Here is a 26657-nt window from a genome sequence, read left to right on the forward strand (position 1 = left end):
TCTCCAGATCCATATGGACCTGCAACAACTTCAGCGTCTTGATTGGCAGGCTATCAAGGGAGCCCTGTGGCAGTGTTTTGGCCGTCCCATGTACGAACAAAAGATCCAAGAAATGTGGTGGCAGACGGAGGCATCGAGCCATAAATGATCCCATACATTGTCACACCCACTGCAAGGTCTACCTGGATGGCCTCCAGGTTCATACTGCTACTTTCCAAAAAACATTTGAAGGAAGTCTTCACTGTGATCGGGAAGGCTGTGGACTTTGCCTGCATCCCAAAATGTACCACCTCCTCAGGCGAGAGACAACTTTCCTGGGCATGTCGTGAATGCAGCTAGCCATTAAAACAAAGAAGAATGACGCTGTGTCCCCGTGCCAAAATACCTCAGCAAGGTGTGCGGTTTTCTTCAGTATGGCACCATACCACCGCCGCTTCGTGAAGGACTTTGCCACCATCACCAGCCCACTCCATCAAGTGACTCAAAACCATGACCTTAGAACCAACTGTTACACCCTTTGCCATTGTACTTTAATATAGGTTCACCATTACAACCAGATATAGACGGTGCCAAATGCAAGAGAACCAGCAATCAGCTAAAGAAAGCACATTTTATTCGCAAGACAGAGTCATTAAATAGTCTAACCTGAAAAATGAGTCGATCATTTAAAAGAATAATTACGATTCTGGAAACTTAACTAAAAACAAACAACAAAACATGAAAGTGTGTCATCATTTTTCTTGTTGCTTGCAGATGATGATTACTGATTGTAACGTCAGTCTCAGTGCAGACAGCCAAAGCAGGAGGGGTTGGCGCATATCTCACATGGGTCAGAAGACATGAGGACATTCACTAGAAAGGATAACAAAAAAGTCATACATTTGTGAGAATTAGTTGCAATTTTACCAGAAAAATGTCATTTTGTAAAATGAGATAAATTTTGTTATTTGAAAAGTGAACTTGAATTTCACATGAAAAAGTCATAATTTTCTGAGACTTAACTTGTTAGATTTAATTTTTGCAATTTTACTAATACAAAATAGAAAAATAATAAGAAAACCCATCCCTCCATCCATTCATCCATTTTCCGAACCGCTTTATCCTCACGAGGGTCGCGGAGGGTGCTGGAGCCTATCCCAACTGTCTTCGGGCAGTAGGCGGGGGACACCCTGAACTGGTTGCCAGCCAATCGCAGCATAAGAAAACCATTTCAATAATCTGTCAAAAGTCAGAACTTGGGCAGCACAATGGAAGACTGGTTAGCACATCTGCCTCACAGCGCAGAGGCCAAGGGTTCAAATCTGAGCTCTGCCCTTCCTACAGTATTTGGAATTTGGTATTTGATTATATTTATTTCTTATAATTTCATATTTCCCCCACTGAATATCCAGATTGACTGATGTTTACCAAGTCTGGAGAAGACCTCGGCAGCACCTTGGCCTTGGCACACGGGATAAAAAACTCGTGGCAGTATGGGATCGGTGCACACGGCAACCACCGCAGTGCTGTGGGCGAGCCGGGGACCGAGATGTGTCCCCGCTTTGTCCATCAGCGCCTTCAGCTTCTTCACCGCCTCTAAGGGGAACATCCTGTGGCCATCCTGAGAGGAGAAGAAAGAGTTCAAGGTCAGAAGCATTCCTCCTACTTCGTGCATGTTTTGTTCGAATGGACACTAAATAAATAAATAAAGGCTGAGGACAAACTTGAACATGAGGCATGGATGCCTTGTTTGGAGGTGAACTGGAATGTCAAGTGGGATTTCGATGAAAGCCTTGACTGCACCATGCAAACATGGCTCTCACGGTTTGTTTTTATTTCACACGAACCTTTGGACCTTGCACTTCAATTTTAAATTCAACAAAATAGGTCTGATCTCGGTATTGCAGTGACCAAAACATTAGGTACACACGCAGAACAATCATTAAATGATATTTAAGCTCAGTTTCTATCAATATGGCTATAATTGGGACAGTAATATTTGGATTATTTTTTTTGGGGGGGGGGTACCTCATGAATAATTCTGAAATGGTGAATGACATGAACATTGCAGTAGGACACAATCATGGGTTTGTTCATCCATCCATCCATCCATCCATTTTCTGATCCGCTAATCCTCACAAAGGTTACAGGGCGTGCTGGAGCCTGTCCCAGCTGTCTTCGGGCAGTAGGCGGGGGACACCCTGAACTGGTTGTCAGCCAATCGCAGTCATTGGTTTGTCCTAACTGTAAAACACATGTTCAAATAGCAGCACCATTTGGTGAGGCAAATTGTTTTGAAGGGTCTGCATGGATGAGGCTCACATGCCGTTATTTTCTTCAGAAAGAAATTGTAGTTTTGCGAGAACAAGGTTAAAATATTACAAGAAATCCTCATAGATATTCTAGTTTTAATATGTGTTTTTGTATCAAAGTCATTATTTTATGAGAATGGAGTCATTTTAGAAGGGAAGATTAGGAAAAATGTAATTTCACATGAAAACATAATCTTTTGAGGAGAAAAATACAGATATGTACTGTAGTAATTATTATGTATTTTTATTTTGGCAGGCAAAAAAAAAACAATGAATGCTGTCAACTTGCGATTTGAGAAAAACATAACCGCATGTGAAAATAAGTATATATTTTATCAGGAAAACGTCATAATTTTAAAAAATTAATTGGCATTTGGCAAATAATATTTCTAATTTTCAGAGGGTTTGTTTGCATAATTAAAAACAAAAAAAACCACAGTCATAAAATTGTATGGAAATGTTTATTATTTTCCAGAACACATATCGTAGTTTTACCAAATAAAGCAGGAAAGGTTTTTAATGACTCAATTTTACCAGAAAACATCAGAATTATACAAGAACCCCCGCCAAAAAAGAATTTACAAGAAAGAAATCACAAGTTTCCCCCAAATATAATAATCTTATAAGCATCGTTTACAGAGAAAACTCATAAATTTATCGAAATTATTATTTTTTTTGTGCTGATAAGTGACGATGATAACATTTTACCTTTATAAGAACACATTTAAAATGTACCCCCTTGCCCCTACCTCCCCAAAATATCAAAATTTTACACGAAAGAAAGAATGCTGTTTTTAGGGCAACCATTTTACAGAGTCTTACCACGAAAGAAGTTCTCGGCTGGCAAATTGCATTATCTGTGCAGTAACATTGAATCACAGCTTTTTCACAACAAAAAATGCATACCTTGACCTGCACACATAAGGCAGTGCACACGTACAGCAGCAAGACGAGCACGACTACAGTTTTCATGGCGAGCGAGAGGAGCACCACGACGCAGAGATGCTATCTGGCGGCGACTTTTCTTCTCTTATGCCGTGTGCAGGGCGTCACCGATGCTTATAAAAGGTGTGTCAGGGCTTAGCAATGATTAATTTATACTAGGAATGAAGGTGTGTGTGCGTGCATATGCATGTGTGTGTGTGTGTGTGTTTTTTTGTGTGTGTGTGCGCGAGCGTGAGTCAATAAAGCTCATTTGGTACCTTTTGGATCCTAAAGAGTGTTCTTACCGCCTCGCTGGCAGGTCTGTGTTTGTTCACCCCGTCAAAAGGAAGTTTCGCTGTTGACTTTAGCTTCCAAAGGGCCATCATCCTCATCACCATAAATGTCAGCCCTCCCGCGGCTCTGATGCTGGATAATGTACTCAGCGCATTTTAATTGGACACTCGAAAGTCTGACGTGCCTGAAGATCAAACCTGTGTTTTTTTAATCCTGGACATAAATTATCCTCGGAAGAGGATAGTTCAAACGTGGTTTTTTCCCCCTCTCCCTACCCAGCGTTTTTCCTTTCTGAATTCTGATTGTAATTTCCCCATTGCGGAACAAATAAAGGATATCTTAATGTATTGTGACACATTGAAAGCTTGATGAAAAAGCATATTTGAGCATATTCGAAATTTGACTAGAAAATTGGGGCATATTCGTGAAACTAAAGCTGAAAAGTAGGGTTGTAATTTATGAGTATTTTACCAGTCGATTAATTCCATTGTATTTTTGATTGATGTGAGCAAACCCAGAATACTGTTTTGGGCCGTCTTGGCAGCCGCTTCTCAATTTTGCTATTCATTGTGTGGCGCAAAATGTGCATTTTGCCTTGCAAATGACAATTCGTGTCCTCAGTTCTCGAACATTTATTGAATCTTGTTGAAAGAAAATGTGATATAACACACAGTGCAAAACAACCTGTTGCAGCTTTGTTGGAACACTTTGCAGGAATGAAATTCAGCGTTAATGATGATTTGCGAAAAAATAAAAAATAGAATAAAGGTTATTAGTTTGAACATGAAATATCTTGTCTTTGTAATGTATTCAATAAACTATCGTTAATAAAATGTGCAAATCCATTCAGCCAGCCATTTTCTAATCAGCTAATACCTTTGCGGGTTGCGGGGGGTGCTTCAGCCTATCCCAGATGCGACGGGAAGTAGGCAGGGTACACCTGAACTTGTTGCCAACCAATGGCAAGGGGCACATCGAGAAACACCCACTGACAATAACAATCACAGCCAGTTAAAATTTTGAATGTTCTATGCATGTTTTTGGAATGTCAGAGGAAACCGGAGTACCCGGCTAAATGCTACCAATGGTAAAAATGGTTTGTCGCGGGCCTTAATTTGATTTGAATTATATATTTTTTTACATATGTATTTATTGTTTGTTTTACTATTCCTACCTGATATATTTGTGACCATAGATGGTGTGGGAGTGTGTGTGGGTCTAAGTTGAACAGCTATGTCAAGAGAGTGCAAACATTCCCTGTGAGATTAAAAAAAAAAAAAAAACGTGCTTGTTTTCATTCATCTATTGATGTTCGAAACACCCACACACACACACACACACACACACACACACACACACACACACACACACACACACACACACACACACACACACACACACACAAACACACACAGAAACACAAACACACACGTGTATGTGACTTGCACACATTTTTATTCCAAACAATAATATAGAAGTAGATGTTTAAATAGGTACACAAAGTATGGTAAGACAGAAATGTAACAAAAACAATTTCAAACATTAAACCAATGACAAAACAAGGTGGCAAATGCTTTTTTCCCCCTTTTTTAAAAGTAACAGCTGGCACTTAGCAACTCCTTTTTGATTCCTGTTCTTCTTTTGGCCTTTTTTCTTTTTTTGAAGAAATGGTGTTTGTTTTTTCTAATAAAAGAAATGAAGACAAATACAAATCAGAAAACCAAGCGCGTTTGCAGTGTCGGCTTAGCAGCCGCTGCAGGCAGCGAAGGCACAGATCTCGCAGACGTCCAGCGGCACCATAGCTGCAACAAAGGAAAATGGTTTGCATTGGCGTGAGCGTCTACAGTACGTTAGAATCTATAGGTATAGGATGTAGTGGAAAAGGTAATTCAATTTTTGTAGTTCAATTCACAAAGTGACTCTCATATTTGATTTTCATCACACTGTGATATTTTATGATGAGAATTTTAAAAAATAATTTTCATGAGGCAGCATGTTTAACTCAAGGTTGGCACACCTGCCTTGCAGTTCTGCATTCTGAACTTTCCAAAATCATGCATGTTATCATGACTTGAAATTGTCAGAACATGAAGTAATTGAGAAGTACGGCCTTATTCAATTGGCTGGCAAGTAGTCCAGGGTGGATTCTGATTCTCTCATCAAAAGTTACCTGACATTGAAGATTTTTAAGTTGTTCATGCTTGTGAATGTGAATGCTTGTTAGTTGATACTGTGTGTGATTGCCTGGGAAGCAATCAGGCGAGGGAGTGGGGGTGTCTGCTCTCTTGCCCAAAATTTGCTTAGGTTAACGATAGATTTGAACCTGTCATCAGGTTTGAATGTGAGTGTAAATGTGGATCTGCTGAATCTGCCCTGTGATTGGCCAGCAACCATCCCAGGGTCTAGAAATTCAGCTGGGGTAGGCTAGGCTCTCATGAGGTCAAGTGCTGTCCAAAATGCGCAAATAATTTTGATGGCGACGATTTACCGGCAACAAAAACCCCAATTCCGTTGTCATCAAATTTGAATATTACACAAGAAAAATGATTTTTATAAATTCATCTGTTTGATGAATCTGTATAAAACACCAGTGTCCCTTTCTGAGTTGAACAACTCAACATAAATGAACTTTTTTGCTCATCTCGTGTATAGAGATGTAAGGACAAGTGACGAGGATCCTCACCGAGTCTGGCGAGTGATGCTGACGCCCCCTTCTGCTTGCACAGGGGCAGTAGCTCCTGGGGCAGCATGGGCTCCTCGCACATGGACGGGGAACTGGCCCGCAGCCGCGGATTCTGCAGGGGTGTCCTGACGCTCTCGAACATCTCCTGGAGTCTCTTGACGGCCTCCAGGGAGAAGGACAAGCCGTTCTCCTTTAAGGGGATAGACAGGAAGAACTTTTAGGTCATGCTACCTCATGAGGATGTCGATCAACCTCGGCATCTTACTTACCTCCACCTGCACAGCCTCGGTGCTGCGGCCCACGACTAGAACCAGGAGAGCGATGCAAGCGAGTGTGATCTTCATTGTTGCGATTCTGATCTTCGCAGAGTCTGCTTGCTCCTCCAGGTCTGAGGCACCTTTTTAAATCCTACTGCGGTCATATGACTAGAGGTGTGGCCAATGGGAGCAAAGTTTTCTCACGGGTTAATGAGTAGCACTTTGGTTTTTACGGGCCGTAAAGTTAAGGGGAATCCATAAATCCTGCTTCGTCCGATTAGCTTGTTGCGCTCGACACTCGCTCGAAACGCCACCCGTGTCAATAATAATGTCTCATCTAATGACGTATTGTATGTCAAAACTTTTTGCAGAGCACACAGGATGTAGTTTATTGCATCTGGTTATAATGTGAACTTGATGTTTCCGCCCCTTAGCTACCGTTGCTGAGTCAGACAAACTTTGAGCTACAACTGTCGGCAGGTCCTTGGAGAACTTCATCTGTCCTGTTTTATTTTGCATAGCTTTTTACCTTATGGGGTGAACCGGAGACTATCCCCGCAGTAGAAGTGGGCTTCAACCTGGACTGGTTGCTAATCAGTCACCGGGCACATCCATCCAGCCATCCATTTTCTGTCGTGCTTGTCATAATCAGAGTCGACAGTGAACTGGTGCCCATCCAAGCTGATGTTTGGCATTAGAAATGGGGTCCACCCTAAATAGTCTACTGTCAAAGTCAGTGCTCATACGGACAACCAACAATGCACAACTACGGACAATTTAGTCTGCACATCACGTGCCACTGCCCAAAGAAACAGAACGGTTGAGCACTGTGTGGGCTTGAGCAACTAGTTCTTCGTCCTTAACAATCGTGCCATGTTTTTGTGGTTCGATAAAAGAACAACAACAAAGTACTGTGTATTATATGTGCAGCATCAACATCCAACAAAAGTTTTTCCAGTTTTTCCATTGGAGCATGTCGGTCAATGTACAGTGAACAATCGCTATGTGTGTGTGTTTGTGTGTGTGTGTGTGTGCGAAGAGTCGCTAAATATCTTTTTTTTTTTTTTTGCGATGGTGTACTTGAGTCATTTTTTGCTGCCTCTTTTGGGCCATCTCTGTGCCCTGCGACTGGCTGGCAACGGGTTCAGGGTGTCCCCCGCCTACTGCCCGAAGACAGCTCGGATAGGCTACAACACGCCCTGTGACCCTAGTGAGAATAAGCATAGCTTTACTGAGAGTCAATATTTATTGGGGTTAATTTTTGGGTTAGAAAATAAAACAGCAAATAATACATCAGTCTGGGATGTCACAGTAGATATTTGAAGGATTCAAACGACTCTGCCAATGATCAAGTAGCTTTATCCAAAGCCTCCTTTGCTTTGGAATTGGGTTCTCCAAGTCCCCACACGTTTACGTTTAGTTTGAAGGTGTGAGTTATCTTGATTTTGCAAATCAAACATTCACTGCGAATTCTATTATTCTGCTGACAATATTATTTTCTGTTTATTTTCTTTTTGTTGGACAAAAATGTGGTTGTAAATTTTTTTGTAAAACTTGTCAATCTCTTCTTTTATTTCAACAAGTACTAAAACATTAAATGCTGAAAATAGCTTATAAATTATATGCATAATAGTACCACAGAAAAAGAAGCCACAAGCTTATTTTTCGAGATGATTAAGACTAACAATAAAAAACAGGGCATCACTTCCTTGGAGTATTCACTACTTCCCGCAACAAGCGCAGATATGAATTTGATGTTTGCTTAAGTTCATGTCTCAGACTGAATCTCAACATTGATTACTTGGTGTAAGTCAGCACAGATATCTACAATAAGTAAAGATAATAGCCACTATTGGCTCAATGATACGCGACCTACCCTGCCTCACAGACAAGTGGGTGTATATCGCCGTGCACAACCGATTGTGTTGAAATGTCGGGGAGGAAATGAGTGTTTACAACAAAGCGACGTGACACATACACCGCCATGGCTGATAGCTGGAATTGGCTTTCAAATGACTAAACGACACTATTTTTTTTCGAAGGACCTATTTGTACATATTTACAACGTGATACCCCCCCGACCTCCATAGAGTGTTTAAATAGAAGCATTTCCTGAATTAAATGTAACTGAGCTCACGATTAATTTATTGTTGTTCATAGCAAAGCCACTTCATCACTGCATAAGATCACATTGAATTTCTATTCCGATCAGAATCAGGCCCTTTTAAATCTGGCTTGTATGTAAATATGACAAAAACCTGTTTTTGCCATTGTCAAAATTGTCAAGATTGACTACATTTGGCGGACTGATTCATGGTCTCGCACTGACAGCGTGTTTGAACAGTTAACACTGAAGAAAAACATGGCAACTGGAGGCGAGTAAATCATCAGCCCGTGTGTGAAAAGAATACATTTTTGATTGTTTATTTGACCTCCTCTCCTCATATTGTCGAGTGGCTTTGTAAACATCGTCTTTCTCCCTCATGAAAACGTGAGCCCTTGATCTTTTTGGAGTGACAGAGCACAAATAATAAACAAAGCATTGCTTTTTTTGGTGGTCGGGGGAGTAACCTTTATTCTATATATATATTGATGGTGGCAATGTATTTTCTACTCTTCTTGATTTATTTTGACAGCCACACTCTGCTGACGCCTACAGGATAAAAGAGGAACAACAATGAATTGGAATTACAGCGTTTGCTTCATTTGATACAATACGATACAATACATTTGTATTTATATAGCGCTTCCACAACAGCTGCAGCTGCAACAAAGCACCTTACAAAACAGTTAACATAAAATGACAAAATAATATAACACAGTATGTTTAGGACGTTTTAACCTGCTCGTGGGGGGCACAGTGGTCCAGTCGTTCGCGCGTCAACCGCACAGTGCAGAAGTGCAGGGTTCCATCCCAGGCCTGCGTGGGTTTTCTCCGGGTACTCCGGTTCCCTCCCACATTCCAAAAGCATGCATGGCAGGCTAATTGAACACTCTGAATTGTCCCGAGGTGTGAGTGTGAACGGGGATGCTTGTTCGTCTCTGTGCGCCTCGCGATTGGCTGACAACTGGTTCAGGGTGTCCCCGGGCTACTGCCCGAAGACGGCTGGGATAGGAAAATGGATGGATGGATGGATAACCTGTTCGTTGTACTACCCAGGTGTCAACCTTTAGCGGTTTTTGTTGTTGTTATTAAATAGTCTGCAGCTAAGCAAGACACAAACAAACGTCACATTAAATATGTCAGGATGCACTAACTTTTTTTTTCTTATCTGATACTTTCGTCATGGTTGTGAAACTGACTTTTTTTACGATCATGTCTGAAGCTATAAATTTGACATGCTCAAACACGTCATATAATTGTCATAAAGAGATTACTTAACATCCTCAAATGTCATCCATTCTCACAAGATTTAAAAAAAAATCTTTCTCAATATAATCAACGATATAAGTGCCCATGTTTGTGCTGCGCATGGTCAAACATACGCAAAAGTACACAACATATGAGAGGTGACAGTATTAATTGAAGCACGGCTGAAAAATGTAAATGGTAAGTAGAGTTCTATACCTTATGAATGACATTTTAAAGTCTTTTTTTAAATAAGGATAAATAGGAAATCAAGCCTCATGCTGTGAGTTTTGTTGAGATCAAGCAAGCTTTTATTACAAAGCCATAAAAAGCAAATTAAACTCCTGAATAGTTGTTGTAAGAAATACGTTTATTCCGCATGCGGGCACAGTGACATTCTGGCATACTGTCACATTATCATCAAGTCATATGAAACACACATCAATGTGCACGAATAAACAGAACATCCCTGTTGTTGCCATGGTGACCCGGCAGCGCCAACAGTTGCAGTCAAAAATGCTGGTAGACAGAGCAGGTCAGGCCATGTCTCGTGCTGTGGTCACCTCAGCTACTGCTGTGTTAACTTTAATGTTAAAATTTCCTTGCCTTGTGTCATTTTCTTGATTTGAATATAATTTAAAAAGATGACCTGATAGAGACATATGCTCTTCTTTTCCCCATTAAAACAACGTTTGTCAAGACACACCAAAGCTTACAAAGAACAACACACTTTTCACTTATTTTCTCGCATCTCTGAAATTACAGGTTTTTTTTCTTCTTCTGACCCCGCTGTGCCCTACAGCACTGTGCGCCAACCTTGGAATGGTTTTATTGCCAAGGTGGGTGGAACTGGAAATAAATGCACGTCACTCAAAGTTTTACTTGGTTGTGTGATTTTACACTTGATGACCGGGCAGTCCAGAGGCCCATAAATATACCTCAGTGCTTCCAAATTATTTTCTGTTACCGAAAAGATTTGACGTGCAGCAATTTGCCTGAAATTTCATTTAAAATAAATGAGAGCGGCATTGCCACATAATGGAATGGAGGTGCAATTACACCTTATTCAAGTATGACAACATCTCCCCCAGGGTCACACGCAACCCCCAGAACCCACGATTAGAGAAGGTTCGAACCGGCGGAGAGGGAGCCGAGTGTGTGATCATCGGAGCAACTAAACCGTCGTTCGCTCTCAGAGATCCGCTCCCGCCAATATTGAAGACGATTTTCCTGTGTGCCGAGTCATTTCTTTAACTTTGTCCGAGAAAATCTCTGACAGAAGGACAGAGAAATACTGTAACGATAACGCAGCAGCATGTCCCGCTCCGCAATTAGTGGCTCGAGCGTTTGTGCTTTATTATCCAAGCTTAATGATCTCCTCGCTTGCTAGATAAACTACACACGGTTATCACATAGGTGTGACTGACTTATCTTCTTTGGAAAATGAGCCAGAATAGACACCTTGCCCCAAACAATTAGAGCAGTGTCCCACTAGTTACTTATTATGAGGCGGCTGCATTGATCAAGTTGATAGACATTGGGGAAGCACTGGTGTTTACGCTTGTGGTTTTAATGTGTGGATTAAAACGTGGTATACAAGTCAATACGAATGTCTTGCAATGTACAATAATTGGCCAGTGCACCTGCATGTAACAATCGTACAGACTGGCATGGCAGAAACATTTACTCTGACTGCAAGTAAATTTATGGTTTTTAATTATCAGTAGGTGTGTTAAATGTTAGATTGTGTTATAAAGCAAGACGGGAGGGGAAGTAAAACAACATTTGGCAACATTGAGGCCACCAGGGTAACATTGCAGGGCACCCGGGTGAAAAGTAACTTTGGACTTACTGCAGGTAGCATGGGCAGGTCTACTACGTAAACATTTATTATACTGCATACATTACGTAGGTACAATGTAATAAAAGGATTCTGAAACTAAACCTGCAACAGGAAGTGAAGTCATTTTCCAAATGAAAGTGATGAGACAAAAAAGTATAGAAAAAATGTATGGACACCTTAATAGGCTTCTGAGAAAACAACTGTATTAGCATGCATGCTAATCTCATCAGCAACCCACCATTGTTGTCATGCTTGCAGTTTGAAACCACAATTTAGAGATATAAGTGTCAACAATGTCACGTTTGTGAGTTGGTGGTGGACCCCAAAGAGCAGGCAGGAGCAGATTGTACTTGATGAATTGTATTAAAACAGAAAACTAAATCCAAAACAAAGTCCCAAGAACAAAACGAATCCAAAGTAAGAATCAAAACCATGGCAGAAGCTAAAAACGCAATCACAGAAACATGACCGAAACAAACCTGACAGGAACAAACAGCAACAAACAAACAAACATGACAGTAGCCAAGAGCAAACAGTAACAATGACCCGGGCTTGGAGTCCTTCTAAAGCCACTAATTATCTAACAACCAACAGGTGTGCAGCTGCAGGGAAAAGCCCCACAGTGCCACCTGTTGGTCACAAACCAAAACATGACCAACAGTTTATATTGTCATGTTGTTTTTACTTATATTACTGTTATAGACCCTACAAATTCAAATTGCATTTTCCCCCCAATGCAGTCCACACAAAGAGGTCAATGTAGCTCAGTGCTGTATATTAATCCAATATTCCTCATGGAGGATGTCCCATAATGTCACCAGAAATGGAATTTATTTCCACAGCTGAAACATAAAGCCTGGAACTATACAGTAGGAGATTAAAAGGAATGTATCTTATCCACGTGGAAAGTAGCTCATGCTCTAGACAATGCAAACCTAAGATAAGGTTCCCAAGGGTACTTTCTTGAAAATAATGTATTGTAAAAAGTTTTAACTAGTAAAAGAAACCTGACTGAATGATATGTTTGCTCGAGGGGGTGTAAAAAATAAAATAAAATAAAACTTCAGGTATAATCCTGGTTGGGAATCATCCGAAATACAACATGAATAATTTTGTCTTCCTTTGATTAATTCTCCCACTACAAAAGAAAATTGTAACTGTATAAATGTTAGACTGTTCTTCTTGAATGATTTTCTTTACAATTTATTTCCTAATATTACTGTGCTTGTGAACTTTCCCCCCATAAAATGACAGTTTGATAGTCCACGCTCGTTCGTGTCATCGCGTTGATTCAAATCTACTTTGAAATTCAAGTATACGTGTCCACTCCTAATTCAAATCCCTAACCCCTGCTTGAAACCTAAATTTGAAACCGCAACCCTTCTGTGAATCAATTTCTTTAAAATCTTAACCTTCGCTTCAAGCCCTGCTTTGAATCATAAACTGATCTTGTATTTCAAACCTCACCTCGGTTGCTCCCGACCCCACATTAAAAAGCTAACCTTTTTTTCTTTCTTTCTTTCTTTCTTTTTTTCTTTCTTTCTTTCTTTCTTTCTTAGCTAGCTAGCTAGATTGCTAGTTAGATAGCTGGCTAAATAGATAGGATTTATTGTATACATTCTTTTAAAAGAGAATGACCACAACTTACAATTTCTTTTTGGAGGGGGTCTGGGGGGTTTACCATCAACAAATAGTAGCAACATCATATTTAAAAGTGTAAGCATAACTAAAAGTGCAATTGAGTTTCTCACAGTGACCTGCATCCGTTTTTTTATAGTTAGTGTTGCAAAAGAGTTGAACTTTGCAAATGTGTTAAAATACTGTCTGCCGCCTCATCTCATAAAACACATTCATTCATTATCTTGTCATTGTCAGTAACAATGCGTTGTGCTGGTTACGTCAAAAACACACAAAGTGGTCAAGGTCAGTTGATGTTACGTGAACCAAACAGTCTGGGTTCCCATACGACCACGTTCATATTTGAATGCTTTTATGGAGGCAACAAAACACGCTGAGCATGGCTTGTTGTACTTTCACACAGGATGGCATGGTATTTGCCTGCACTGTAAATCATCACTTCCGCAGAGCTTTTGAGTCAGGTGGTGACAAAAACTATGTGAATGTACACCTGAGTGCTGGAAGAATAAGACTGATATTTTTTTTCTCGCTACTTTTTTGAAAGACAGGAGACATAAACAAGACTGAATGTGATTCAAACAGTAATGTACTCATGTGCCCCATGTCAAATGTGCAAAAAGCAAAACATTGCTGTCTTACGCTAATGATAACTGCATTGATGAACAGTAGCATGATAAGCATAGAAAGTGGATCTCCCAAAGTGCGACACTTCATAGTTCGTCTATTTCAGCTAAGAATGCCCGAGGAAATGCTGTATTTGAAGTCAAAGGAAACTTGGGAGCTCAAACCGGCATCATGTGTGACGTCAATCGGTTAAGAAGCGAGTCACAGCTGGTATAAATATGCAAGTTGGATTCTGAAAAATTTCAAGTGGCGAATAATCGAAATGTGATGCCGTCCCCCCGGCCCCCTCCCTAATCTGGAGAGGGGGCTAGGTGATGATGACCCAATTGGATGTCGCTGTACGTATTCTGCTCTGATCGTTATGGATGTGATTTGCTCCAACTGAGCTGGACGACAGCTGGGTCGACCACTGCTATCCCGATTTCTTCATTGACCAATTGGACCAGATTCAGAAGGGGACCCATCTCTCCAAAGGCATCTCCCTGCGGCATTTTCATCTTGTTAAATGGACTTTAAAGAAGTGATTTTTACAACTCAATGCCACAGCGAAACTGTAGCATTGAGTTCTGCCAGTGGCATGTGAGGTCCTCTAGTGGTATGCACAAGAATAACAGCCTACGTCCGGGTCACTTGCTTTTAACAAATACATTTAAAATATTTGCGTTTAATATTGATGAACTGTTTTTTCGCAACATTTAGGTAAACTATTATTCATATATTTTATGTGTGTACATTTCAATTATTTCAATTCTTCCCCCGCCCCCTTCATTTAAGTGTTATCGTTCAAACTGTGCAATAATCTCACACGTATTTACTTTTTAGAGAGACAATGTGTTGCATATGGACATTTTGCTGTGTCCTTCCATGTTAAAACGATTGATGATAATTTTTGTGAGAAATCATGAACATGATCAGCATCTTCACAGAAATGAATATTATTCCTAACAATGTAAATTAAAAGTGATTTGAGCCAATCATAGTGCCAATCAAATGTTTGGATACACCATCTCCATAGTAATTCAGTGTTTGTTCATTATTCAAAAGAATCCTGAATTGGAGTTGAATATTGAAGACTTTGACATTATGAAGGAATATTGATCAAATAATTTGGTAGGCATTATGCATTGTTAAGAGATAATAGCACAAAGGATGGCTATATTTTTTTAAACAAACTGCCACAAAGAATCTCAGTTAGAAAAAGCTGATTTACAGATCAATGACGTGAAATCAGATAATTTCCCTGATGACGTCTCATCGCTAATATGCTGTGGCAAATTGCTGGGGAATTGATGTCTGTTTCATAATCAGGATGCAGCACCATGCCAATACAGTAAAGGTTCTCCATATTGAAACTCAGGTCTCAAGAGTTCTCCAAAACGTCTTCATTGTTGTCATTATGTTGCGCAAACATTTGCTGTTAACTCCTCTCCTCGGCTTGTTAATTTCCCTCCTTTTTTGCCGTGGTTCCCTCATCATCTTGGGCCGCCTTCCTCCAGCTGTGTTTCTTGCACGCGTCCGTCCCACTGCAGAAGCCCGTCCAATGCAGCTCTCGCCTCACCATGTTGGTATTGATTCTAATGCCGGATGACATCTGGAACTCTGTGGCGCCAACAGCCAGGGTCTGGCGGCCGTGCTTTCGAGCTGCTGCCACTTGGCCATAATGCTACCGACGGTAGAGCGTGGGATGTTCAGGATGGTGGAAATCTTGCGCATAATTTTTTTGCACTATTGCATTGCTTCTCAATTATTTCATGTTATGCTCTCCCCAGGAAAAAAATAATATTTGGCGCAAACAACTAAATAACTGAATACTGTGATTTTGTTTAAGGTGCAAAGGGCTGTCTGGCACAAAAAATTACCATTCACATACGGCGCAAAACCGTTAAACAGCAAATCACCATTAAGTGCAACAACCCATAAATTGCTACGCATGACTTACGCATGAACATGAGTATATGGCCCATAATTAATAAAAGACCGCATGACAGCATTGGACAAAATGACTCTTTCAATGTTAAAGCAACACGGTGTGTGTCAACATGAATCATGCAAATTTCAATGGCATCCGATCCCCTGAATAAAACGTTTAAACCGATTAAGTATCAAAAATAATGGCATGCCCTGTGAAGACAGTATTACGTCTTATTTTCTAGCATCAAACGTTCGGGTGCCTTCACATAGTTTGTGAGCTTCATGGGTGCTCATTTTCTTTAAATATTGCTGTCGTCAAACAAAAATGAGAATCTGAAGAGTGCCCCGGTCTGGAAATTGACACACGCTGCTGCGTATTGTTACCAAAAATGGAGAGCTTGGCTCACAATTTGACATTAGTAAACCATGTAACATTGATTTAACCAATAACATAGCAGTGGGTTGAGAAAAAGAAAGGCGCGACTTCGTGTTCTTCGGCCTTGCCTGTGTGAGACCACACTTTTGTGTCTCCGCTTGTCAGCGTGTTTTTCATTGAAATGTATGAATCATCTGCGATTGGCTGGCAACCGATTCAAGGTTTCCCCCTCCTACTGCCCGGAGACAGCTGGGGTATAGGAGTTTTAATTATGTGTCACTATGAGGATGGCGTGAGTGGTTTGAAAAGGACATTTAACCGCCGCACAGAGCTTAGATGCCACTGCGATTACACGATTCAATACAAGGACATTCTGTCATCTCAACCCATCAATGTGTTTCAAGACAGACTGCTTATGTGTGCCATTCAGACGAACACCGTTATCCGTTAGCAGCTCTGACTACAAAACTGTCATGATTTACCACAAAGCCCTCTCTAAAGTACGGTAAAAAGAATCTCAATGCATTTTGAAAAAGGCAACAAGACAATTGACTCCAATGACCTTTTGCAACCCTACATGGTCATGCATGACCGCACAACAAAAATGTTTTGGTCACATTATTTATCGCACTTGTCCTCATTAGGCACGTACTGTACACTATAGAAGAGAGATTCTCAAAGTTCTGATACCAGTAAATGTGGTGTGCGCTCCTAGTTGTACGTCAATGTTGAATTCAACTTTTAAGTCCAATAGATTGGTGTTCAATCTTGAGAAGCTGTTTGTACACACAATCTCATCTCGGGAAAATTTAGAGGATGCCATTAACCTGCCATGCATGTTTTTGGAATGTGGGAGGAAACCGGAGTACCCGGAGAAAACCTACGTGGGCACAGCGGAAACATGCAAACTCTTCATTGGAAGGCCGGAGCCAGAATCGAACCCGGCACCTCTGCACTGTGAGGCAGACGTGATAACCAGTTGATCACTGTCCCGCCATTTACCTCTTATGTACAGAATATTTTAATAGAATCATTACTTGGGTTCTGTTTTTTTTTTCAAGTTTTTGCTTCTAACATTTGACATGATTTCTGTAAAATAACATTTATGTTTTGTAAATTTCATGGCAAATTAATTCTAAAAGATACATTTTCCAAAGCAACTTTATTGTTGTTTAATTTGATTTGTTTTCTCATCAATCCGAGTTTTTTGCTAATTTTTGTGCCGGGCCCACATGAAACTAGAAATTTTGGCAGAATCAAATTCTAATACCCGATTAATTTAGTTGATTAATTAAAAGAATACAGAAAAGCATGAATAAAATAACTTATTTTTTGATCCTTTCATGCTTACAACATAAAGATAACACTGTCAGGCAGAGTATTTTTGTCTGTTTTACTTTGTTCTTTAGTCCTCCATCCATCCACCTGCAATTGCATCCATCCATCCATCCATACATCCATCCATTTTCAACACCGCTGATCCTGAACAGGGTTGAGGGGAGTTGCTGGAGCCAGCTGACTTTGTGCGGAAGGCAGACCATACCCTGAACTGGTCGCCAGTCAGTCGCAGGGCACATATAGAGACAAATGACCATTCACACCCACATTCACACCATCACTGAGTGGGAACCGATCCCACGCTGCCCGCACACAAGTTTCGAGTCTTTGTTTAACTGAAAAACAGAGAGATAAATCAGCAAAAATCAGACAGGTGGTTAAGATCATTGTCTTTGTTTTAAAATTCATATTTAAAAAAAAGAAAAATGATGCAATTTATTCAGTTGATTATCTCATAATAAGATGTAGTTATGTACTCTTTACAGATTTTTCATGTTCATTCTTGTAAAATTGACCGAAAGAACGAGATCCCGGATACAAGCGGCCGAAATGAGTTTTCTCCGCAGGGTTCTCCCTTAGAGATAAAGTGAGAAGCTCGGTCATCCGGGAGGGGGCTCAGAGTCGAGCCGCTTCTCCTCCACATCGAGAGGAGCGAGATGAGGAGGCTCGGGCATCTGATTCGGATGCCTCTTGGACGCCTCCCTGGTGAGGTGTTCCGGGCATGTCCCACTGGCAGGAGACCCTGGGGAAGACCCAGGACACGCTGGAGAAACTATGTCACCCAGCTGGCCTGGGAACGCCTCGGGATCCACCAAGATGAGCTCGAAGAAGTGGCTGGGGAGAGCCCAGACTTCCCTCCTAAAGCTGCTGCCCCCGCGACCCGACCCCGGATGAGCGGTGGAAAATGGATGGATTCTTCTAAAATTACTTTTTTTCTGGTAATAATACAATTTTAGGAATACTTATGCCTGCGACGCTTCTCTATTTTAATATTGGTCATGAAACGGGCTTTGGAACGACCTTTTTTGGATGGTATAGACAAACAAATTCACCTTCACAGTCTTCAATGAACAACATCATTGATTTTGGAGAGGAAGCTGGAGTATATGCAGAACAACTGCCAAGAATAAAGGAGCACAGGTTCAAACCCACGACCCTTAGGCTGTGAGGCAGACGGGCCAACCATGATCGCACCGTGCAAGTCACTGTTCAAAGTGTCAATTGAAATGCGAATGAGATGACTATCTTCGTGCTTCTGATTGCCCTCATCCTGAGCAGGGGTTATCCTGTAGCACCACCTGTTGCTTCTGCATGCCATTCTGGAAAGTAGTGTGCAGTTTACAGCCCAATTTTAAAAAATAATCTTTTTTGCACTTTACTGTACTCAACACTCGAATTCTTTTTTAATGCTCCCCATAAACAAATGAGCCATTCACGAGCTGCTTGATTTTATTAATGCAGCCTATATGGTTACCTGCACCACATCCCCTCTCTCTTTCTTGGCGCTCTCTCCCCTCTGTACGGCATGGGAAGTAGGGAGGATGTGCCTCCTCCTCCTCTTCCTCCTCACACCCACAATTACACTTCGCATGAGTGCACGTCAAAGGAAGACGCTTTGCAGACCTGCAGATTCAGAAGGTGAGTTTTCATTCATGCAACGTACTTAATTTGTGTTTATTCGTGCCTGCCTGCGTGTTGGTTCGTCTTTTATTGATGCTTACAGGTACCTATTCAGGGGGTAACCCATTTTTTTTAATGAACATATGCACCAATCCTGTCATAATTTTGCTTTAATGATCTCAAGCACATGATGGTAACATTGCAGGTTTAGTTTCACATTGGAAGAGTGAAGGGTCAATCATGTATTATGCACATGAGGCAGCCTAATTAACCTTGAGGTGGAATAAGAAGTAGTGATTGGCATTCATCAGGGCGGCACATCTAATTTCAATCATCCTCCGAGCACCACCAGTTGATAGAACATATTTAAAGCTTATTATTGTGGTGGGGAAAGATAATCTTATATTCCTGCACCAGACTGTTTGCCTTTCTTCCAAAGCGGAAAACGGCGGCAATGTATTATTTTTTTTTTCTGCGTGCCAGTTGTCTCCCGAAGGTCCCCGCGAGCTAAGAAGCACACTCACCTGCAATTGTTACCGTTTCCCAATTGGAACAAGAGATGCATTCAATTTCTTGCCTGAATTTACCTGTGCAGCACAAATGGTTATCATGCTGATCTCACACTTCTGAGCTTCTGTGTTCAAATTTCAGCTCCCTCCTTCCGATGTGGAGTTTGCATGCTCTCCATCCGCATCACAAAAATGTGCTTCTTAGGTTCATGGGAGATTCGAAATTGGCCAAAGGTGTAAATCTGAGAGTGAATCCTTGTTTATCTCTCTGCGTATTGCAATTGGCTGGCGACCAGCAGAGGACATCGCTACCTTATTTTGCCTGAAGTCATCATCACATGAAAACCCAACAGGCCTGAGAATAGATTTGAATCAACCATTCGAGTGTGAGACTGATGTGCTAAATGTGAGTATGCCATTCTGTCAAATGTGGTTCTAATCATCAGAATGAAAACAAGGTCATAACGTTTGGGATTTTATTTACTTTTATTGGAGGTACAATTCAAACAAACAAGGTCAGGCAATTTGTTTGTTTTTTTTTTTTTTGCTTTAAGACTTGTCTTACCAATTGGCATTGAACTGGCCAAGAGGTTTTATTTTTCAAAATTTTTTTTACAACCAAAATGACATGTGAGGTGAATCGCTATGAAAAAAAAAATCTCCTTAATCCCCCATGTATCTACCCCGGTCAAGGATGACGCCTCGTACTGATGTCCAAAACGTTTAATCATGGAACACCGTGAAAACTAAAACACATTTCGAACAACAATCAAAATTATAATATCTTGAACAGGACATTAAATAAATGACACAAAATGACATACCGTGTGCACCTTGGTAAACCGAAATTAGATCAAGTTACGATAAATCACGTAGATCACACGGTATCGTAGTTCTCTGACTCTCTCTCTCTCTCTTTCCGTCTCCCGTTGTCTTCTCGATCTTTCTCTCAATCCTCGCTATACACGGCACTTGACCCGGAAGTGATTTTAAACAACATTCCGAATAACATATTCAGAGGATTTAAGGAAAAAACAAATATGAAAGTTCACATAGAAATATGAAATACTTTAGCAAAACAACAAGCCTAAAATAAATTATTTTTTTGTTGTCATGGCAACCAACAACTCAGTCTTGTGAATTTTTGTCTCACATCCTTTGTTCTCCTAAAAGGTACTGTATAGAAGTTACAGTATTATTTCGTGTGGATTTTTCATTACTGACAACTTTATCAGGGTAGCATCAAAGCCAAGGATGCCAAACCATACGTATAAAATAAAAAAGTATAAGACATAACGGTGATGAACATGGAAACGTTTGAGTCAGTCTGGGACCAAGAGAGCACTAAGCTAACATTTCTCTCCATCATGGATAATCCTTCACATCATTCTCATGACACACTGCACTCTGTACATCTTGGAGGTGTCATCATAACTCTCTCTCTCTTCTCTGCATATATATATATATATATATATATATATATATACACACATATATACACACACACAAACACACAGTATATATACCAAATTTGCGACATCGTCACACTGTGGAACTGCGATTCAAATTTATTTAATTTGAATCACTACAAAATCGTGACAAAACAAACAAGATTTCCTGAGTGGCCGACATCGGCCAACTCATGAAATGTTGTGTCAGACCCCTGCAGGCTGCCCAAGGGTTGGGTGGATTTGCGCTGCATGGCTCAGAGTGCAAGGGCTCATGGAAGACGTTTCACTTCTCATCTGAGAAGGCTTCATCAGTTCATTCACGAAGGTTTGTTCAGGACTGACCGGCCTGAGTTGGTGTGGAAAACCTAACTATTTCTGCTCCAAGTTGGAGGCACACCCTGCCACCAAGAATCGTAACGTTCTTTTGGAATGCTACCTTTGTCAAGTGAGACAGAGTTTTTGTTGAAGGAGAAATCATTGAATCTCTTAGGAAGGGATTAAAGTAGAGCATTGGATTTGCAGGATAGGCGGTGCTCAACGAAAACCACGTCCTCTGTTTAGAAAAGGTCTTTCCACCGTTACCTCGATGGATTCTCTCACTCCTCTTTCAAACCATTCTCTGTCCTGACCAAGCCTTGTTGCATGAATTGATGACAGTTCTGCTTGATTCAATACTGTGAAAGAAATGACTTGGATGACTGAGAATATCCACAATCATCTTTTTTTTTTCCTTCAAACATTTCCACGTGAGCAACTTAACAAAGCACTGATTGCTTCATCGTCCTTTCTGCAGCCGTGCGATGGATGTCTTTTGGCAAGGTCCCTCCTCAAATGTCTCCAGCAGGCTCAGCAATGCTAGCACGTTCCCCGACTTCACCGTGGGTAACACCACCACCGCCAGCACCAGTCTCGACATTGAAACCACCCTCTTGTACATCCTCGGCCCTAAACGCTCTCCCTTCTTCCTCCCGGTGGCCGCTGTCTACCTGCTCATCTTTCTGGTGGGCTTGAGTGGTAATCTTTTGACATGCGCCGTGGTAGCCAAGCACAAGAAGATGCGCAATCCCACCAACCTGTACCTGGTCAGCTTGGCTGTGTCCGATCTCCTTATGCTGGCCTTCGGGATGCCCATGGAGATCTACGACCTGTGGCAGAACTACCCATTCCCCTTCGGTGCTGTCGGGTGCTACTTCAAGACGTTCATCTTTGAGACTGTCTGTTTCGCATCCATCCTTAATGTCACAGTGTTGAGTGTGGAGCGATACATTGCTGTGGTGCACCCTATCAAAACCCGCTACCTAACCACCAAGCGGCACGCCAAGCGGGTCATTGGTGCCGTGTGGGCGGCGTCCATGGTGTGCGCTGTACCCAACACATCCCTGCACGGTATCTACTACCTCCTGGGCCACAGGAGCGAGTCAGCCATTTGCACTGTGCTCAAGCCGCTGTGGATTTACCACACACTCATGCAGATCACCACCATCTGCTTCTTCTTCATCCCCATGATGGTGATTAGCGTGCTCTACCTGATCATGGGCCTGCACCTGGGCAAGGAAAGAACACAGAGGCGGGGCTACTTCGGCAAGAAATGGAGCAGCGACTCTCGTGTGAGCATCCACGATGAGGGTGGTCGCCGGACCCAAGTCATCAAGATGCTCTGTGAGTTTTCTCTTGAGAAATAGGAAATATACAACTACAAAAATCATTATGGTGGATCATAATCAATTCTAAAACAAGGCTTCAAGCTATTGAATACTATTCCCATTTTAAGTTAACTGTCAACCTATACTCCTACACGACTTTTTAAAACAACAAAAAAAAAGTTTCAAGAATGCCCCTGGTAGCTTAATGCTAACGCGTAATGGAAAATGACATTGACGGATTAACCCAGGGGTCGGCAACCCAAAATGTTGAAAGAGCCATATCGGACAAAAAAACAAAAAACAAATATGCCTGGGGCCGCAAAAAAATAAAAGCCTTCTATAAAACTTACAATGAAAGAAAGACATTCTGTATGTATGTAGGAGACTGGACTGTCTCAGAATTCTTTGTTATTCATTCCTTTGTTGTGTGTTCACAAACGCCCCATAGAATTTATTTTGTGATTTCCTCGCTTGATTTTTTTGTTTTGGTGCATTATTAACGCTTTTTTTAGTGTCAGTGAAGTGATCATGAATTTCCGTTTTTCTGAGGCTGTCTTTGAACGCCTCTCGAGTCAAACGAGAAGAAAGAAGGCACGGAGTCGGAAGCGGACGTGTCTGTGTTTGCCGAGACTGTTAAAAGCATACATAAACTGTACGTTTTAAAAAACCAACACCACAGCGCTCCTTTTTCGGCGGAGCTGCAACTTCTATATCTATTTGAACTATATTAGCCTACTATCAAAATATCTTTCCATTTCAAAATTTTTTATGAAGCTCCGAGATGTCGCTAAAGAGCCGCATGCGGCTCTGGAGCCGCGTGTTGCCGACCCCCGGATTAACCCTTTGTATCAGTAGTGCTGGTTTGAATCGGATAAATCACGATGCACAAATTGTACCCACAAAATTTCGGGATATTTGGCTGTCAGGTGAAATTTCATAATGAATCTAAAATGCACTGTAACCCTTATAGGTGAACTTAAATGGACACAAAGGGGAGTTTGTGTTCAACACACTCTAATGTCCCTATACCCAATTTCTGTACTCTATTTTAGGTGACTTTGGGTCACATGCAGGGTACACCCTGGACTGGTCATCCAGCTATCGCAGGGCACAAAAAGTTTAGGATATTGAACTTTCAGTTTATACTCACAGAGCGCCAGAATATTAGTTTGTAATCCATGCCACTGTTGCCAAGGCATGCGCCCAAAATACAAAAATATGTGCAAAGGCATGTTGCTCGTTTCGGATCATTGTTATTTGCAAAAGTGTCTCTGGTGAGCTTCGCAGCCGAAAGAGACTTCAGGTATTTTTTATACCAAAGCCCCATCTGCTGTTGAGTCCACAGCAAAGACAGGGTACTTAATGAAAAGTAAAGACAAAAGCACTGTTGTCACGCTGTAAGGGGAACAACTGCCGGAGAAGATTCCTGTCAAACTAATTGGTGTTTTCACCTTCAGCCATCGTGGTGGCAGTGTTTGGCGTGTGCTGGGCGCCCTTCCACATGGAGCGTTTGCTGTGGAGCTCCGTGCGCCAGTGGACCGACCTAATGCACAACATCTACCAGTACGTCCACATCCTGTCAGGGGTCCTCTTTTACCTCAGCTCTGCCGTCAATCCGATCATCTACAGCCTGATCTCCACACGCTTTCGCGAATGCTTCCGCGAATGCTTCCGCGAACTCGTGTGCTCACGGACCGACGAACTAGACTCTCCACCGCCCCCGAAGAGTTCGCTGGTCATCTCCGCCTCCAGGGTCCAGAGCGGAGGTCAGGACTCATTGATCCGCTTACTGTCTCCGCCAACAACACAGGGACTGGACTGCGTGTTACTCTCAAGTGCTTGCCAAGAGATGGCTTATGAGACTTCGGTGTTCTGAGATAACACTAGATTTACAAAGTAATACAACATTATCATGTGGGACTAACATATATCCTTACAACCATTTGATTTCATGCAACCTGTATTGGTCGGCTGTCAATCATAGGATTGACACAAAGAGACAGCATGGAAGACATTTTAAGGTGTACTCACACTATGAGGCAATTTCAACCGTGCAAGACGTTTTGCTGTGCAATTGCTTCAGAAAACTGCTGCTGCACTGTAACTATTGTAACTCTGATTTTTCTGTGGTTCTGTTTATTTCCATTGTGAGTTGTGGTGGTTATCACGAAGGACTGGTGAGAGGCATCATTGCATTAATTATACACATACAGTACATGTGCCCATGTTGTGGAGTTTTTCTTTGGACTATAGATATAGATTTGTTTGTTTCTGTTGTACAAAGTGGCAGTGATGACCATTTAGCAAGAGGAGTGATTGCTTTAATTACAGTATGTGACATGTCCATGCTGTGGATTAGTACTATTGTTATTTATTTATTTTTACCATCGATTATTAATCACTATGATGATTTCTATTGTTCAAGATGGGGCAGAACTGTTGACAAAAGTCATTTCATTATTTAGATAACATGTACCTGTATGTGCCAATGCCGTGGACCTTTCTTTCATGTCACTGCGGAGGAATTTTTCAGTTATCGCTACTGTTCATTTCTACTGTGCAAAATGCTGGTTGTTACCAACAGTCAAAAGCAGCGATCAAATTAATGAGAACATGTAAATTAGATGATGTAAATGCATCTTACTTACTACATATAGTGGTAAACATGACCCTGTACCAGCTCTTTTGGAACATGTTGCAGCCAGCCATAAAATTCCAAGTCAATTATTATTTACTAAAAACAATAATGTTTATCAGTTTCCACATTAGCTGTTTTTATTTCTGTTTATCACAACATTCCAACTTCATTGGAATTGGTTTTGTACAGTGCACTCCGCTTAATAGAACACCATTGGGCCGAAGCGCTTCTGTTCTACTAAGCGGGGTTTCTATTAACCGGAGACACTTATTAGGTACACCTTCAGACACGTCGACGACCAAGTTATGCACGCAGAAAAACCCCTGCTGACGAGTTAGAAGAGATATTTCGACTGTGGACGTCCATATCTTTAATCAAACAACAAAACAACAACTTTAATCAACTTCAGTCAAACATCTCAAATCACGAGAAAAATTTCGTTACTTTTGTCTGGAAACAGGAGTCCGTAATTTTGCGGTTGACTTCCCTCTCAATGCGCTGGATAAGAGGGAAGTCCTGGAAACCGCGGGCGTCCCTTCTGAGAATCCGGCAATGCATCGTATCGTCTGAGTATGTCCTTCTTATCCGCAGGTGATAGCCCTCGTCTCTTGAATGAAGTTGAAGCCATTGTGACGTGCGTGTGTCTATGTGTGGAGTGACGCGTGCTACCCGTTACTGTATACGGCTAGAACTACCGCGTTTTCTCGCGATAGTGGTACAGTATCGCGATAGCTACACTTCGTCTCTCTCTCGTCTCTTAAATGAAGTTGAAGCCATTGTGACGTGCGTGTGTCTATGTGTGGAGTGACGCGTGCTACCTGTTACTGTATACGGCTAGAACTACCGCGTTTTCTCGCGATTGTGGTACAGTATCGCGATAGCTACACTTCGAAAACCACTAGTTTACAATGTTCATTGCTTACGGCCTGTTCTACTAAGCGGAGATCTGTTCTACTAAGCGGAGTATCTTTATAGGAAATTGCATTAGGCAAATCGGTTCCAGAGCCTTTTGCTCTATTAAGCGGATTACTCTATTAACCGGTGTTCTATTAAGCGGAGTGCACTGTATTACCGAATTTCTTTTTACTGTGGATAATTGTTTGTCTCAATTTTTAGGACTGGAGAATATTTTGCCCCTAAACTTTGAGACAATGCAGCTACAACTTTCATCTACCCGCTCCAGCACAACCAGAAAATTTGCAGATTAATAAAAATATATATATTTAATTACCATTCATGAATATTTGTTGTTGCTGACAAACACTTGG

General features: G+C 41.4%; 3 protein-coding genes across 3 annotated transcripts; 1 reads left to right on the plus strand and 2 right to left on the minus strand.

The window, feature by feature from the left end:
* Nucleotides 1–596: 596 nt before the first annotated feature.
* LOC127608191 (guanylate cyclase activator 2B-like) lies at nucleotides 597–3691 on the minus strand. The gene is made up of 3 exons (XM_052077147.1): nucleotides 3198–3691; nucleotides 1408–1600; nucleotides 597–852 (listed from the first exon to the last, which is right to left on the minus strand). Exons 1-3 carry the CDS (start codon nucleotides 3261–3263, stop codon nucleotides 782–784), a joined length of 330 nt encoding a protein of 109 aa, XP_051933107.1. The 5' UTR covers nucleotides 3264–3691; the 3' UTR covers nucleotides 597–781.
* Nucleotides 3692–4947: 1256 nt separating this feature from the next.
* Nucleotides 4948–6588, minus strand: si:ch211-220m17.5 (guanylin family protein). The gene is made up of 3 exons (XM_052077148.1): nucleotides 6462–6588; nucleotides 6193–6382; nucleotides 4948–5311 (listed from the first exon to the last, which is right to left on the minus strand). The coding sequence occupies exons 1-3, from the start codon at nucleotides 6534–6536 to the stop codon at nucleotides 5253–5255; spliced, it is 324 nt and encodes a 107-aa protein (XP_051933108.1). The 5' UTR covers nucleotides 6537–6588; the 3' UTR covers nucleotides 4948–5252.
* Nucleotides 6589–18949: 12361 nt separating this feature from the next.
* On the plus strand, nucleotides 18950–25569 carry nmur3 (neuromedin U receptor 3). Its single transcript, XM_052077129.1, has 4 exons — nucleotides 18950–19166; nucleotides 19954–20063; nucleotides 21902–22767; nucleotides 24209–25569. The coding sequence occupies exons 3-4, from the start codon at nucleotides 21909–21911 to the stop codon at nucleotides 24625–24627; spliced, it is 1278 nt and encodes a 425-aa protein (XP_051933089.1). The 5' UTR covers nucleotides 18950–19166; nucleotides 19954–20063; nucleotides 21902–21908; the 3' UTR covers nucleotides 24628–25569.
* The last annotated feature ends 1088 nt before the right edge of the window (nucleotides 25570–26657 follow it).

The sequence above is a fragment of the Hippocampus zosterae genome, chromosome 9 (assembly GCF_025434085.1).
Source record: "Hippocampus zosterae strain Florida chromosome 9, ASM2543408v3, whole genome shotgun sequence".
In the NCBI taxonomy this organism is placed as follows: domain Eukaryota; kingdom Metazoa; phylum Chordata; class Actinopteri; order Syngnathiformes; family Syngnathidae; genus Hippocampus; species Hippocampus zosterae.

Bases quoted from the DNA above. Each gene is read 5' to 3' on its own strand.
- LOC127608191 (XM_052077147.1), bottom strand. From the start codon at position 3,263: ATGAAAACTGTAGTCGTGCTCGTCTTGCTGCTGTACGTGTGCACTGCC. The intron at 1,601-3,197 runs GTATGCATTTTT...TTCTCCTCTCAG, and splicing joins CCTTATGTGTGCAGGTCAAG to GATGGCCACAGGATGTTCCC. The intron at 853-1,407 runs GTAAACATCAGT...TATCCTTTCTAG, and splicing joins CGAGGTCTTCTCCAGACTTG to TGAATGTCCTCATGTCTTCT.
- si:ch211-220m17.5 (XM_052077148.1), bottom strand. From the start codon at position 6,536: ATGAAGATCACACTCGCTTGCATCGCTCTCCTGGTTCTAGTCGTGGGC. The intron at 6,383-6,461 runs GTAAGTAAGATG...ATCCCCTTAAAG, and splicing joins CCGAGGCTGTGCAGGTGGAG to GAGAACGGCTTGTCCTTCTC. The intron at 5,312-6,192 runs GTGAGGATCCTC...CCTTTGTTGCAG, and splicing joins AGCATCACTCGCCAGACTCG to CTATGGTGCCGCTGGACGTC.
- nmur3 (XM_052077129.1), top strand. From the start codon at position 21,909: ATGGATGTCTTTTGGCAAGGTCCCTCCTCAAATGTCTCCAGCAGGCTC. The intron at 22,768-24,208 runs GTGAGTTTTCTC...TTTCACCTTCAG, and splicing joins CCAAGTCATCAAGATGCTCT to CCATCGTGGTGGCAGTGTTT.